We start from the raw sequence: 15,219 nt of genomic DNA, 5'->3' as shown, positions 1-15,219 counted from the left end.
TTGGTGAATAGGAAAGCCAGAATGCTTTGTTGTCATGTTCATTAGTGAGGATAATGGGAATGGGTTAATGCAGCAAAACCCACAACCTGTTGTTTTTACAGGGCTGGTTAGACTTCGTGCAAGCCCATTTCCTGAGCTGCAGGGGACAGAATATGTGCTGAATGTCACAGCTACTGATGATAATGCCTCTGGAGGGCCCCATCCTCTCACAAGTACTGCCCAGGTTGTTGTGAAAATCGATGATGTCAACAACAACAAACCTGTCTTTCAGAAGGTAAATATATGAGCCTCTGGCATTTGTACTGGACTGTGTAAAATGTTTTAGCAGTGTTGGCACTGCAGGTGTGCAGCAGGTGAGCTGGTCAGGAGGTGCTCTGCTTCCCTCTGGGTCCTGTCTTCTCCTCCTTTTCCATCCCTCCCTAAGGCTTTCAGGGTCTGTTCTGCTCTTGTGGCAGCACAGCTCCTGTGAGCTCCTGTCTGTTCCCTGAGCATCCCTCATCCCTGGCATTTCAGAGGGTGAGGCCAAGTGAAACACTTCTGGAGATCCCATGTGAGCAGGAGTCCACAGGGATAGCTGCCTGTGCCATGGGCTTGTTCCAGAACACCTCTCTAAATTACACAAGTTTCCTTTGCTGATTGTGTGTCTGCAACTAAAGAGAGAAGAATGAGAGTTTTAGCTTAAACAGTGAAGTACTGTAAAAAATCAATGTTTCAATTTGGTTTCAGAATGTTAATTCATATTAAAGATCTGTTTTCTATATTCAGGTGTGGTACTGATGGCTCAGATGTTGATGAGCAATGTTGCATATTTTGAAAAGTCAGCAACTATTCATGTCAGTCTTAGAAATTCTCAGTAGCCTCTCCTTGACAAAATTACTTTGTGTAGAAATCCCTTTTTGAGCAAAACAGTTCTGTGGTTTGGGCAAGTGTGTGCCCTCTTTTTTATTAGACCTTTGCTAATATAAAAAAATATTTGCATTTGGAAGCAACTTTAACTTTTTCTCCAAATATTTGCATTAGCTGGAGATGCTCAGTGGTCTCATGTTTTGTGTTGTTTGTATAACTACAAAATACCAAGGGAAATTTAAATTAGTTGTGCTAAGATAAAGCTTTAACAGCTGTGCATGGCAGTGCAAGTGTAGCTAAATAATTATTTTTTCCTCTGCTAGTATACCTTTGAATCAAATGGCAAGGGAAGTCCTGGATTTTTCTCTTTTTAAAATTGTTCTTTCTTTCTTTTCCTCCCCTCTCTTAGTGCCAGTATTATCGGGAACATGCTTCTGTCCTGGAAAATCAGCCTTCAGGGACTGTTGTTCTGCAGGTTGAAGCCACTGATGCTGATGAAGGGGTCAATGGAATAGTGAAATATGGCTTGATGCACAGAGATGGTGTCCTACCAGCATTTAGCATCCACCCTGACACAGGTAAAGCAAATGTCAGTGCTGAAAATGGCACAGAGAAACCACCTTGTGACGCTGTTGGGGAAAAGGCTTAGATAAAATCAGGCTTCATGTTTTTCATTCAGTGTTTTGACTGCAGACCAAATGCAAACTGTATTAACTGCATGAACAAGCCTTCCATGAAATTAAGTTTCAAACATGTTCAGTACTGAACTAAAGCTGATGCTTTCCTTGAAATGTGGAAGTTCTGCTTTGTGAAGTAACTTGTGTGATTTTGTAACTAGATTTAAAAACCCAAACAAACCTATTTTAAGTGTACATTACCTTGCAACATTGCTAATGGCATATAAGTGATTTATCCAAATGACAGCAGTCCTACAAACAGCAAAGGAATTAAATCTTAGAAGGCCAAAACTAAGTTCAGGCTGAATTTCTGGAGGATAAAAGATATGAAACATTCCTTTACTGTACTTACTGCTCTTCAAAAAAAAAATTTTTTTGAGAAACTCATTCTCTTACTTTGTACTTACCTCCATTTTCTTAACTTAAATTACACTTCCATTCTAATTCAAATTCCTCTCATGTGTGGATGCAAATGTAACTAAAGTTTGAGTCTGTCTGAGCAGTAAAATGTCAGCTGTTACAATTGTTAAATCTCAGGATTGGATCCTTGAACCTGATATTATAGGTGTACTTAATCTACTGCATTGTTTCCCAATGTATTGACAGAAAAAAAAACATCTGCTTGAAGAATGTTGCCAGATGCACAGAATTTTAACTCTTTGATATTTAATTTGTTTTCAGGAGTTCTGACAACTGTTCAGGTATTTGATCGAGAAAAGCAGAGGGAATATCCCATCACTGTGACAGCAACAGATCAGGCAGCGGAGCCACTCATTGGGATATGTCAGATCAATATTGTCATCCTGGACCAAAATGACAATGACCCCAGATTTGAAAACACCCACTATGAATGTAATTGAGAGTCATTGGATAGAGTTTCAGTGCCCTGAGTGTGAGCGTACCCCATGTCTCCGATTTTTGGGTTTTTGCCTGTCCTGGCAGTAGAACATGTGACAAATTTGATGCATCCAGAGATGCACTTTGCTTATTTATTGCAGAGCTGTTACTCACTGTAATATGTGTTATGTAACATGTACAGCCTTGGCTCATAGGCCTGCATTATGGGAAAGTTCCTTGAAACAATAGCCATGTCATTCATACAGAGCAATTATTCTCTGGGTTAAAATACAGTTAAAAGAAGTATCTTATAAGAAATAAGAATTCCAGGTTATGAATGGGGTAATATGAAGTTTAGATATGATCTGTAGCTCTGGAGTGATAGCAGCTCTTTAAAACACTCAGTGTATGTGGCTATTGTTACAAGGAAGAGAAAATTATACTAGAGTAATAATGTATGGCATTTATTTCTTAATGAGTTACTAAAATGTCCATGGTAGTTTAGCAAATTGATGATCAATTTGAACTATCCTTCCCTTCCATCAGATTTCCTTAGAGAGGACACAAGAGTTGGGACCAGCTTCCTGCGTGTTGCAGCCCGTGATGATGACCACAGCTCAAATGCTGCCATCACATATTCCATAGCAAGTGATGAACCAAATTATTTACAGATTAATCCTACCACAGGCTGGGTGTTTGTGAACCAACCCATATCTCAGGTGTGGTGCTCACTTTCCTTTTTAAGCTGACTTTTTCAATATATCATAGGAGGGACTGAAGTCATGAGTTTGAGTTACCCCTCAGGTTAAAGGATCAATACATCTATTTAAATTAAACATGAGCCTAAGGCTTTTAGCTGCTCATTGCATATGAGCAAGGCTTGCTTTCAGCCAGGAAGCAGCAGCCCCAGCGCTGCCTCTGAGACTTGCTGTGCCCATTTCCCTGGCTCTGGCATGTGGATTCCAAGGGCTGGAGGGCTGAGGTCAGAAACAGAGGAGCAAGGACTCAGGTGTAGCGCTTTGTTGTGCTTACAGGCATTAAGTCTAGACACAAACCTGAATGGGAAGAAGTGTGAAATGTTGGTCCTGATACAGATTCCCAACTTGACGTATGTCAGTTGTGGTGCATTAAGCATAGCTGTCCCTCAGGAAGGTGAAAGCACAATTCATGTAGTTATCTAAAAGTGATCAGTTTCAGCTACTTCTAAATAATGACACAAGCAGTTTGATATTTTAAGGTTTTAAAATAATTTGTTTTGAAATTGAACTATTGTTGTAGATGTCATTCTTTAAATAGATACTTTTAATATTGAAATTGAACTTCCAAATAACTGACCCACAAAAGTTTGGTGAAGGTGTATCCTTTTAATATATTTTCTTTAATGAATCTAAGAACCCTACAGACCTAATAACAAGAACTGTTAATAGGTAAGCTGAAGAACTCAGGGTCTCCACAAAGTGGGTTTTTTGGTTCTGTTTGGTTTTAAATTTTGTGTGACATTTGATTAGGTTTATTGAGACATATAGCAAAATCTTCCAACCCTCTTAAGTAAATAGAATTTTTCATCAAATTTACACCTAGTTCATATTTTTACTTCATCTTCAGATCTTTTCCTTCTGTGAAGGTTATTTTTAAGTGTACCTTTAATTGTGTGTATTAATTTATTTTGGAGGCCTGCTCAAAACCTTCTGTAATGAAACCTTTTTTACTGTTCAGAAGTCATCTATAATTCGAGAGATTACTGCTACAGATGGAGGCAACAGGAGCAGTAAAGTTGAACTTGCTGTAACTGTAACCAGTGCAAAAAACCAACCTCCACAGTGGGAAAGAGACAGCTATGAAGTTGTTATTCCAGAGAACACGACACGGGATGCCTCAATTTTGGTAAGGTTGTTTGTCTGTCTGTAGCTCTCAGGCTGCAGAGTAATTGAACATTGTTTATTTGCCTAAATAGTGAGCTTTTATAGGAGTTTTGTGTTTTGTAGCTGAATATCTGGGAGAATGAAAGCACAAAAGCTTTTAGAAATGTTGCTGTACTTGCAGAAGGGTTGATTACCCACACTTTTTGAACTGTGCAGACAATCAAAGCAACTTCTCCCCTTGGAGATCCCCGTGTCACTTACAACCTGGAAGAGGGGCTTGTCCCAGAGACCAACATGCCAGTGCGTTTCTACCTGACTCCAAACAGACACGATGGCTCTGCTTCCATCCTGGTAGCTGAGCCCCTGGATTATGAAACAACAAAGAGCTTCCAGCTGCGGGTGCGAGCTCAGAACGTGGCTGCAGTTCCTCTGGCAGCATTCACCACGGTCCATGTCAATGTCACAGGTGTGTCAGCTGCTCAGTGGTGCCACAGTATAATCCTGCACTGTTTGCCTTTAAAGTTTTATAGTTTTCTCTCTGTGTGCTCTTTTTGATGTTCTAGATGTCAATGACAATGTCCCATTCTTCACTTCATCCATTTATGAAGCCTCAGTAACAGAGGGAGCTGAGGTGGGGACGTTTGTCACTCAGGTGTCTGCCACTGACCTCGACCTTGGTCAGCATGGGGAGGTAAGAAAGTGGGCACCTTCCTCTCCCCTGATGGAAGCTGTGCAATGGCTTCTGCAGGAGCAATGGCTAAATACTCTAGAAATCTTCAGCCTAGAAAAGGGATGACTAATAGGGAAATGTAGAATGAAATAAAGTAGATAATTATATGCTTCTCTGTGTTGCCAGGTGAAAAATGCAACTAAAACTAGTAGGTGTGAGGCAGAAAACAAAGAGGAAATATTTACACAGCCTGTAGCTTAGTTGAAATGCTTGCTGTAGAATTCCTTTGTGTGGAAAATTCTGCATAGACCTACAATGAGATTGGATAAATGGATGGAAGAAAAGCTGTGTTAAAAGCTTCTGTGAGTTGGAAATAATTGGCAATACTGCAAACTGAGTCCTTACAAAATATGGCAAGTTAACACCCAAAGAGGATGTATTCCTCGGTGATTAAACAAATTGAAAATAGATACATCCTTAGAACAAGAGTGCAAACTGAAGTCAAGTCACAAAACCATGCAGATAATAGAGGGTAGAACGTGGTCTGTGGTCCTGAGCAGGTTCAAATGCAGCTCACCTGTGGATGTTGTAGAAATACTTGGGAACTTCAGCTGAACTTTAGTCCTGCAGCACAAGTGAAATCATGCTAGTGAAATCAGGAGCTGATTAGACAAATTATTTTCCTTACAGATCAGCAGTCAAGGAAGTTAATTGGCTTTAGACCAGATTGCTGAAGCTGCAGTTTTACCCAGCTTCCTTGGCCTGATCAAGTACTTGGACATGGGACAGTTCTTCCTCTCTTTAAGTGCTATTCTAGTTGTTACCTATTCATCAACAGGAAAGTATCTATTAACAACTTCTTTTCAATCCTGTAGATAACTTACTCCCTGTTACATGACAGTGGCAGAGACTACACCTGTTTTCGCTTGGACCCCCAGACAGGCTCCATTTACACCACCTCAGTGTTTGACAGAGAGGAGAAGGGCTCCTACCTCCTGGAAGTCAAGTCAGTGGATGGCTCTGAGTCAGCTCGACCTGGAAAGCATGGGAAGCCAAACTCTGGTAAGGGACAGATGGCTGTCCTAAGTGTGATATTACTTGGATTGTGTCTGAAAACAGAAGCTCTGGAATACAAGATTAAATGGTAATTTCCTTTTTTTTTCATGTCTTGTGGAAGAGTGCCTGTTCTGATTTCGTGGTGGCTTTTTTACTGTTTAGCTGTGCAACAGTTGTGTCAGAGCTGAAAGATAAGCTTTGCATGATGCTCAAGCAAACTTTTTGTTCTGGAATTAAAAAAAAAAAACAAAAAAACATATAGACCTTCATATTTAGAGTTTAGAGAGTGTTTTCTAGCTGGCAAAGATGTGCCATTATCTGTAGGATGCAAATCTTTGGGCAGGGCAAGTGTTTCTCAAAGCACTGCATATGTGTATGGTATTCAGTTAAAAGTAATTATGGAGCAGGAATATGCAAGATAGAAAATCATTTTTTCAACTGATCGCCCTGCTTAAATAAAAAGTTAAAATTTTGTGGCTTCAGAACAAAAAAATTATGACTAAACACTGTACAACTATCCTATTAGGCATCAATGACTCAATTATTCATGTAGTATGTGTTTGAACAATTTGGATGTGACATTTATTTGATACCCAAGTGCTTTTGAGTATTGTTGGTATACAAGCAGCCCACAACCCTAAGGGTTTGTTCCTGTGTTTCCTGCACATTTGTCCTACTGAAGGTGCAGGCAGACAGGTGAAGGGATTGCAGGTGACAGCAGTGGCACAGCTGGGGTTGTGTGTGGCTCTTGTCCCTGCAGACACGGCGTACGTGCGCGTGTCCGTCAGCGACGTCAACGACAACCAGCCCGTGTTCGCGCAGAGCGTCTACGAGCTGAGCGTGGACGAGGACCAGGATGTGGGCTCCACCATCCTCACAGTCACTGCCAACGATGAGGATGAAGGTAAAGCACTGCAATCCCCCCCCAGCTCTCTCCAAAATATGGATCAGTTTCAATAATCTCCGCACTCCAAGGCGTAGTTGGTGGTGTGAGAAAAGGGAATGTCCTTCTGTCCCCAGATTTTAAAACTTCTTTAAGCGTGCACTGCTCAGGCATGAACATTAGTTCATAACTGTGAGCTCTGAGATACAATCTCTTATTTCAGGAGACATGCACTAATGTGAGATGATAGGAGATAATTTCTGTGCCCACAGATACAAATTTTTTATAGATCAGATAATTTTCTTACAAATAAGTGCCAATAAAAATGTCCTGGTTAGCTATAATAAGTCAGGCTTCATTTCAGTGAGATTCATTTGCTTCCTCTATGATGGACAGTATAGTTTGTGTTTGCTTTGTTTGTTTGTTTTATTTTAATCTAGACTTCCTAAATGCATATGATGAATTTTAGCTACACTATTTTATCCACAAATCAGCCAGAAATTCAGCCACTAATCATGTAAAAGTACATAACCAGTGCTTATAAAAGGGAAAGGGATCAGTAAATGCTTCCATCTTTTGACCTTGTAGCACTGCTAATTCAGCTTCCCTATATGGTGAAACACTGCTTTTTTTTTTGCTGTTGCACAAGTCCCAAGGACTGTTCTCTGTGTGTCTGTAAAATGCAAGGAAATCCTGACCGCGCTGGATTCCTCCCACTCTGTAGGAGGCTGAGGCAAATGTGGTGAAGATGTGCTGCAGAAGGATTTGCTACTCAAGGAACTTTTAGTTTGGGACTTAGGCTGCCTGTGAATCTGCCCTGTAGTGTTGGACAGGGGACCTGATGTGACGGATATATGGCACTTCATCTCTGCCCTCTAAATAAAGTTAAAACAGAATTATTACTTTATTGCATAGACACATTTTGTAGAGACAAACTCCAGTTAGACACACCAGAACTGAAAATGCTGCTTAGTAATCTGACATCTGCATGTTTTAAAAGACCACAAAAATGATAAAATAAAAATAATACCACTAATCAGTTATTGTGTGATTTGTACTTCATCTCACCATCAGCCTACTTCAAGAAATGTGTGTTTTCTGACACTGTTGGTAATTGACAGGAACAAATGCTAAACTACGGTATCAGATCACAGCTGGAAACACAGGAGGGGTGCTGGATGTAGATCCAGAAACAGGAGCCATTGTCATTGCCCAGCCACTGGACTATGAAGAAACAAAAATGTATGAGATCCACTTGTTGGCCTCTGATGGGAAATGGGAGGATTATGCAGTTATCATCATCAACATCATGAATAAGAATGATGAGGCTCCAGTTTTTTCTATCAATGAATACTATGGAAGTATAATTGAGGAACTGGATTCGCTGCCAGTCTTTGTACTTCAGGTAGTGTATGCAGTTCCACAGATTATAATATTTCAATGAGAAAGCACAGATTACTGTGGTACAATTATGTTAAAAATAACTCAGCACATAGATATTAATGAAGTTTATTTTGACTTAAGTTTTTTTATCACTGAAGAGAAGAAATGGACTTTTGTGGGAGAAAAAAAAATGGGGATTATAAGTGGGATAAACAGGATAGATCATTTGTTAATCCTGAAAAGCAAATAATGGACAACTTAAAGTAGCTATCAGAATGTAATATTTAAATTACCTGTATGAATATGAAGAATATAATATTATTTTAGTATTTAAATTGTTAACATTGTTAAAAATGCATATTTATCTGCCCTGAATTGTCCCTGGATTTGCTATTTCCTGGCATGCACATGTTATTACCAAGTCATACACTTTTGCTTGAACTCCTTTAGACTGGAGCAGCATATAGGATGTGATGCAGTCACTGCATATTTCACACTTCCTGTGTTTGGTTTTTTTGTTTTTCAAAACTATTGCAGGTTATGGCCAGTGATCCTGATAGTGGTGTTGATGGAGGAGATTTGAGATATTCCTTGCACGGGTATGGTGCAGGTGACATTTTCACAATAGATGAGAAAACAGGCAGCATTTACTCCCACAAGAGGCTGGACCGGGAAGAGAGAGCCCTGTGGAGGTTCATTGTGCTGGCCACTGATGAAGGTGGAGGAGGACTCACAGGCTTTGCTGATGTGATCATCAACGTGTGGGATATAAATGACAATGCACCCACGTTCACATGCATGCCTGATGACTGCAATGGGAATGTCTTTGAAAACTCTCCTGCAGACACCTTGGTCATGGAGATGGCTGCAGTGGATCGTGATGACCCGAACGTTGGTGTGAACGCTGTCCTGACCTACAGGATAACAGAGAATGTGAAGAACGAGTTTGGTACTGACATGTTTAACATCAATCCCAGTACTGGCACCATCCACGTGGCAGGGGGGCTGCTAGACAGGGAGAGGACTGAAAGTTACTTCCTTACTGTTGAAGCAAGAGATGGCGGAGGGCTAACAGGAACTGGCACTGCCACTGTCTGGGTTGCAGATGTCAATGATAATGTTCCCAAATTCACAAAGAAGCTGTGGCAGGCAGCAATTCCTGAGAACAGTGCCATCGACTCAGAAGTCCTGCAGGTGTGTGCTACAGATGCAGACATTGGGGAAAATGCAGACTTAATGTTCAGTATCATTGGGGGAGACCCAGATGAGAAGTTCTACATTGAGAATGACAAAGAATGGCAATGTGGCACTGTTCGACTGAAAAAGAAGTTAGATTTTGAGAATGCCCGTGAAAGACAGTTTAATCTTACTGTTACTGTGGAAGACCTGGATTTTTCCAGTGTTGCAGTGTGCCTGATTGAAGTTGAAGACTCAAATGACCACAGCCCAGCTTTCCCTTCTCAGTTTATTCAGACAAACCCTGTGTTTGAAGATGTGCCTGTAGGTACTACAGTAACCACAGTGAGGGCTACAGACAAGGACTCTGATTTGAATGGGAAGATTATCTATTCTATAAAGTCAGACTCAGACCCTTTGAGACAGTTTGTGGTTAACCAGTTTGGTCACGTGGTTGTGGCAAGCACACTTGATCGTGAGGCCGTTCAGAAATACGCTTTGATTGTCCAAGCTGCAGACCAGGGGACGCCTGCCCGCACTGGAAGTGTCACAGTGTTAATTAACTTGCTTGATATTAATGACAATGGACCAAGGTTTGAAGCACCATACATGCCTGTAGTTTGGGAAAATACAATGAAGCCTGAGGTAGTGCATATGAACCATACCTCAAAGCTGCTTCATGCATTTGATCCAGATGCTGAGGAAAATGGGCCCCCCTTTACCTTTTCATTGCCACCAGAATATAAGAATTCCTTGGACTTTTCTCTTACTGACAACAGAAATAACACAGCAACTATAACAGCTTTGAGGTCCTTTGACAGAGAAAAGCAGAAGGTGTTTCACCTGCCAATAATTATAACAGATAGTGGGATTCCAGCCATGAGCTCCACAACCACCCTGACGATAACAATTGGTGATGAGAACGACAACTGCCATGAGTCTGGCCACAAGGAGGTCTATGTGTACAGCTACAAAGGTAAGTGCTAGCTGGATGTGAGATCAGATTCATGAAATAGTGGAGTTTTACACTTAATTTCTTTCTTGTAGTCTGTTAATTTGTTTCTTTAATGGTTTGCATACTTCAAAACTGCAGCTGCTGTTCTGTAAACTACTAAGTAAGGTGGAGTAAATGAACTATATTTCACTTAGTCCACTTGTTAAACTTAGACCTTAGTGTGTAGAAGATTGTCTACCTAAGAACTGTTAGCTGCAAACAGGTATATATTGAACTTGCAGTAAAAGCAGTGTTTTTATAAATCCATAAGATCTATTTTCCATTAGTGAGTGTTCACCTCCAGAAGGTATTTTGCAGTTACATTTTCTGAGTTTAGTATGCCTAAATTACAAAAAAGATGTGACCAGATCATACTGTAGAAATGAGAGAATGAAGCATCCAGGTTGGCTTGGCTCCAGATTTGAACCTTAAAAATCTCCCATGTTGCTGAACATGGATTATGGATTTCAAAAGTCTCTTTCCCTGGATTTGCTCCTCTAGCTGTTTTAGAAAAAATAGTTGTAAATTCCACTTCACTTCTGTGCCAGCCTCCAAGGGCCTGGAAAAATCACCAAGACCTGGCCCAGCTTGGTGTCTTCCTGCCCTTTTCCTTTTCCCAATCATGTCCTTCTCTCCCAGCTGTACCCTATCAGATGCTCTCCCTCTTTTGCTGGGTTCCACTTGTGTGCTCTTCAAAATAACAGAGTAGCCATGAAACATTTGGAGTTAACTCCTGATGTGGTGATTTTTAATTTTTCTTTTGCCTGAGAGTTTTTTAGAGAGTTGTATTTATGTATTCTAGTGCTGTTTTGTGCTGTTTGCAGCTTTTCTTCTTTCATGTGGCATCTCCAGTGTGCTCACATTTCCAGAACTGGCAGAAATCATATGACAGGCTATGCATTGTTTTAAGAATCTTGGATCATAACCATCACTAAATCGAGCAGGAGTCTGAAAATAATAAATGCAGTAATGAATGTCACAGAATATAAAGTGCACTGAAAAGCAAAAATTAAATGCAGATTTATTATAATTTATCTCAACAGGAAAATGGTCAACAACAGTGCTTGGGGAAGTGTTTGCACCAGATCAGGATGACTGGGACAATAAAACATTTCTCTCTGAAGGAAAACTGCTCAAGTGAGGATTGTATTTCTGTCAAAATGAGTAATATTTATGCTTCTGTAATTATTTTCTCACCATGTATTTCTCTGTGTTCAGGATGTGCATAAAGCCAGGGTTATTGAATGTATTAAGGGATGTACCTTTTGAATATTCTTTTTCTTTTTCACTTGAGTTCCTAGGTATTGAGAAATTTTTGCATTAAATATTTTTTCCAAGACAATGCAGGATCACACCATGATGTTGATTTTTAGTCAGATGTCATAGTTAATTTACTTTAAAATGCACATTCTGTAAGCTCCAATTTAAAAATAGACAGAGTCCTAATGCTTGCTTTCAGATGTTAGGGTTGTTGGAATACAAATCCTGAATTTAAAAGCAAAGAATGGAGTAATTTCATCAAAAGTGGAAGGGAATTTGGTGCTCTCCTTTGATGGCTAAATTTACAATTGCATGTGAAAACCATGACTCAGATTAGTGGAGGGTTTTGTTCTGTTAATTGAAATGTTGAATTGGACCCTTAATTCCTACTTAGATATTATTTGTTCATATCATAAAGTGAGATGGTTTATGGTATAACTGTATGCTGTCTGAAAGGGAAAAAAATGGATGTGAAAGTGAATTTTAGTCTGTGCTATGACTAAAAGTGTAAAGCTTTATGCGGCCCAGAATTAAAGACTTTCTGTCCATCAGCAGCCCCTGGGCCTGTGTCCATGCTAAGAGGTCACTGTTCCATGACAGTGGAATGACCAATAATGGTCATGGAATATTTCCATAACTGCTGGTTGCTGGTCCTTTGAGATGTCCAATGAAGATGCTCTGAGAGACTTTCTACAGACTTACCCTGTTCCAGATAGAGCTGTGAGAGCATGGAATGATCAGAGTGGGTTTGTTTTTACCCCTTTTACTGACCTCAGAGGCTTGCCCATGATGACTGTGCTGAACCACCTGGTTCAACTACACATTGCTTTTGTTCAAATCTGGGAGAGGCTGAGTGGCAGGAACATCTCTTTATAAGATCTGCAGATTGTCATTTCTCAGTTAAGGTGGCTGAGCTGCCTTTCTGAGGTTGTTGGCTAATTCCCATAAGTTTTGGCCCTACACCCTTCACAATAACCTTTAAGCCCTTCTGAATTATGTTAATGAATAAAATGAGTCCTCGACTTTGATTTGTTAAGATTTTCTAATTGAAGGTTTCTGTCTAGATTTTTCAGATTAAATCAGAGGACTGGGTCTTTGCTGATGGTGGATAACACTCCTCAGGGAATATACAACTTAAAAGTTAGAGTTTCTGATGGAATTTGCCCTGATGTTATATCTACAGTACAAATCCATGTCAGAGACCTGGAAAATGAAGCCATACAAAACTCAGCCACTGTGCGTTTCTCAGGTTGGTTTTGTTTTCTGGTGAGGGTTTAGATCAGCTGCTTCTCTAACTCAATGTTTACAGGGTGTAGGTATTATTACATCAATATTTGATTTGCTTATCACTGTAGGCTACTTTCTGGTATGTTTCCATATTGTTAAATAAGAAATAAATTGAGAAATTAACCCATAAGCTCCCAGGTGTTCAGGTTTGTCTATTTTTGAATCCCCTGACCAGGTATCACAGCAGAGGAGTTCATAAGGAGAGATGAACATGGCAAAACGAGACATGGAGAGTTCAAGGAGTTCCTTGCAAAGCTGTTGCCTGCCAAGCTGAGTGATGTGATTGTGTTCAGTGTGATGGGCAGGGATGGACCACAGACAGATGTGAGGTTTGCAGTCCGTGCTGGCTCAGCCTATCACACACCTGAGAAGCTGCATGCGGAGATGGCAGCGTTCAAAACTGAGGTTGGTTCTCACCTGTGCAACTCGGCCAAACACTGAGATTGCAGGGTGTACATCCCAAACCTCGGTGGAAAACTACACTGCATCTACAGATAAGGGTTTTATTGCTTCACTCAGGACACAAACAAGTGTTTAATTCAGGATTTCTCCCTTTTTAGTGCCATGCATACTGGTATGGTGTGGTTGTACTAACTTCTGGTTCAATGAATAGTCACTGGAGAGCTGCAGAATAATGGGGCTGCAGTGCTGCCATGGGGCAGATAGTGTGTTTTCTCCAGTCAGTGTTTCATTGTGTCATCCCCAAATCCCCACATCAGCTTGTGTTTGGACACTTAGAGTGGAGGCTTGATGTCACCCTAACAGAAATTCTGCAGTACAAAGAGGTGACACTTCAGAGGAAAAGTCCTGCTGGAAGGAATGTGTGGCTTAGGGAACAGTTGCAACAGGTAAGTGAGATGGAGACAACCAATCCTGTTGTTGCATTTATCTCACCAAAGGACAGCTTCAAATACAAAGTGACACTGTCCCCCAACTTCTTTTACTGTTTTCAAGGAAAATATTTTTGTATGGAAGATGTTTTCCTCCCCTTCTTGGTGTTCCCCAGCTGTCCTGCTTTCTAACTCAGTTACAGACACAGTCTGTCTTGGCCATGGCTGTATTTTTCTGTAGCCCTGCACAAAGGCAAAGTGACTCTGCTCAGCTTTTCACTTGCCCTGGCCATATTTGGGTTTTATACATGGTACATCATATGGATGATTTTTCCAAAGAGAAAACACCACTTTCCACCTGTGTGAGTATGGTGGAGTCTGCCTGAGTCTGGGAACCAAACAGGGCTGTCTTAACTTACTACCTGCCTCCTCCTTGGTGTATCTTGAATGGCTCTGTGGGTTATGAGAGCCTTCAGAGTGACCAAATAGGGAATGCCAGAGACAGAGAATATTCATGAAGGGTAATGACTGCTTCTTTTGCATATTTATTGAATTACTGCTACAATAAGATAGAAAATACTATAGATTTCAAATATTATCTGCCATAATACATGACACCTGAATTCATCAAAGTGGTAACAAGGGGATTGCTTCACGTATTTTAATGAAAAAATATGTTTTTGTTAATTATATACCACCTTTCAATATTTAATGAATAGTTCTAGTGAGTAATCACTAATAGTTTACAGAAAACCAATCATAGCTGGAGAATTCCTCCAGTAGTTTTTCTATGTGTATAACTATAAATACAGAAAATAAGTAATTAGCACTGGAATTATTCATTGAATTTCTACATAAATAATATGTTTGCATTACCTCCTGGGGATATAGTTTTACAACAGCAATTTTTATTTAGCAAAAAAATAATCCATCCTAATACTTTAAAGGAGCCAAGGTTGTTTTTATACAGTTTTTCAATAACAGTATTACATAGATGTCTAAATGTGCATTACAGACTCTCCAGTGACGGTGATAAACGTGGGCAGCAGACACAGACCTGCATTGACAGGATGCATCATGTAATTACAAAGTATACTCTGTGCCTTTGGGGCAGGGCATCAATACTTGTTATGATATTTGAGAATATAGAGACAAAGCATTATAAAGATCAAAGTTCTTACACTGGTGAACTGAGATGTCTACACAAATGAGAAAAAAATAGAAGCACTTGAGTATTTATGTATTTGTTTTGATCTTTCCAAAGCTTATTTTTAAGATATTTGTCATATGTTTTACCATTTGGGAAAAAAACCTCCACATTCAAGCTCCAGTGTTGTTAGTTTTACATTTTTATACCTTGCTCATTTGTGTACCACTGTGAGAGTAGTGAGGTCTTTTACCTCACTAACCCAAACTCAGGTTTTGGGTACACATTTCAGTGTATTTGAATCATCAAAT

The 15,219-nt window shown here is 40.0% G+C and overlaps 1 protein-coding gene across 1 annotated transcript in view; it reads left to right on the top strand.

Moving 5' to 3' along the window:
• LOC128932721 (neural-cadherin-like) overlaps positions 1-15,219 on the top strand; it is a 59,252-nt gene that overhangs the window by 27,881 nt on the left and 16,152 nt on the right. The window contains exons 8-21 of the mRNA XM_054269402.1: positions 102-274; positions 1,256-1,424; positions 2,205-2,375; positions 2,907-3,079; positions 4,077-4,244; positions 4,439-4,688; positions 4,786-4,913; positions 5,768-5,954; positions 6,709-6,852; positions 7,953-8,236; positions 8,752-10,366; positions 11,428-11,521; positions 12,709-12,893; positions 13,107-13,336. Of these exons, the coding sequence (XP_054125377.1) occupies positions 102-274; positions 1,256-1,424; positions 2,205-2,375; positions 2,907-3,079; positions 4,077-4,244; positions 4,439-4,688; positions 4,786-4,913; positions 5,768-5,954; positions 6,709-6,852; positions 7,953-8,236; positions 8,752-10,366; positions 11,428-11,521; positions 12,709-12,893; positions 13,107-13,336 (3,971 nt within the window). The remainder of the gene's footprint in view (positions 1-101; positions 275-1,255; positions 1,425-2,204; positions 2,376-2,906; positions 3,080-4,076; positions 4,245-4,438; positions 4,689-4,785; positions 4,914-5,767; positions 5,955-6,708; positions 6,853-7,952; positions 8,237-8,751; positions 10,367-11,427; positions 11,522-12,708; positions 12,894-13,106; positions 13,337-15,219) is intronic.

This window comes from Melozone crissalis, unplaced genomic scaffold (assembly GCF_028551555.1).
Source record: "Melozone crissalis strain CALT ecotype California unplaced genomic scaffold, PUWL_Pcris_2 ptg000007l_1, whole genome shotgun sequence".
Classification (NCBI taxonomy): Eukaryota; Metazoa; Chordata; class Aves; order Passeriformes; family Passerellidae; genus Melozone; species Melozone crissalis.
Note: the sequence above shows the minus strand (reverse complement) of the source record. Positions and strands in the feature narration are given on the sequence as shown.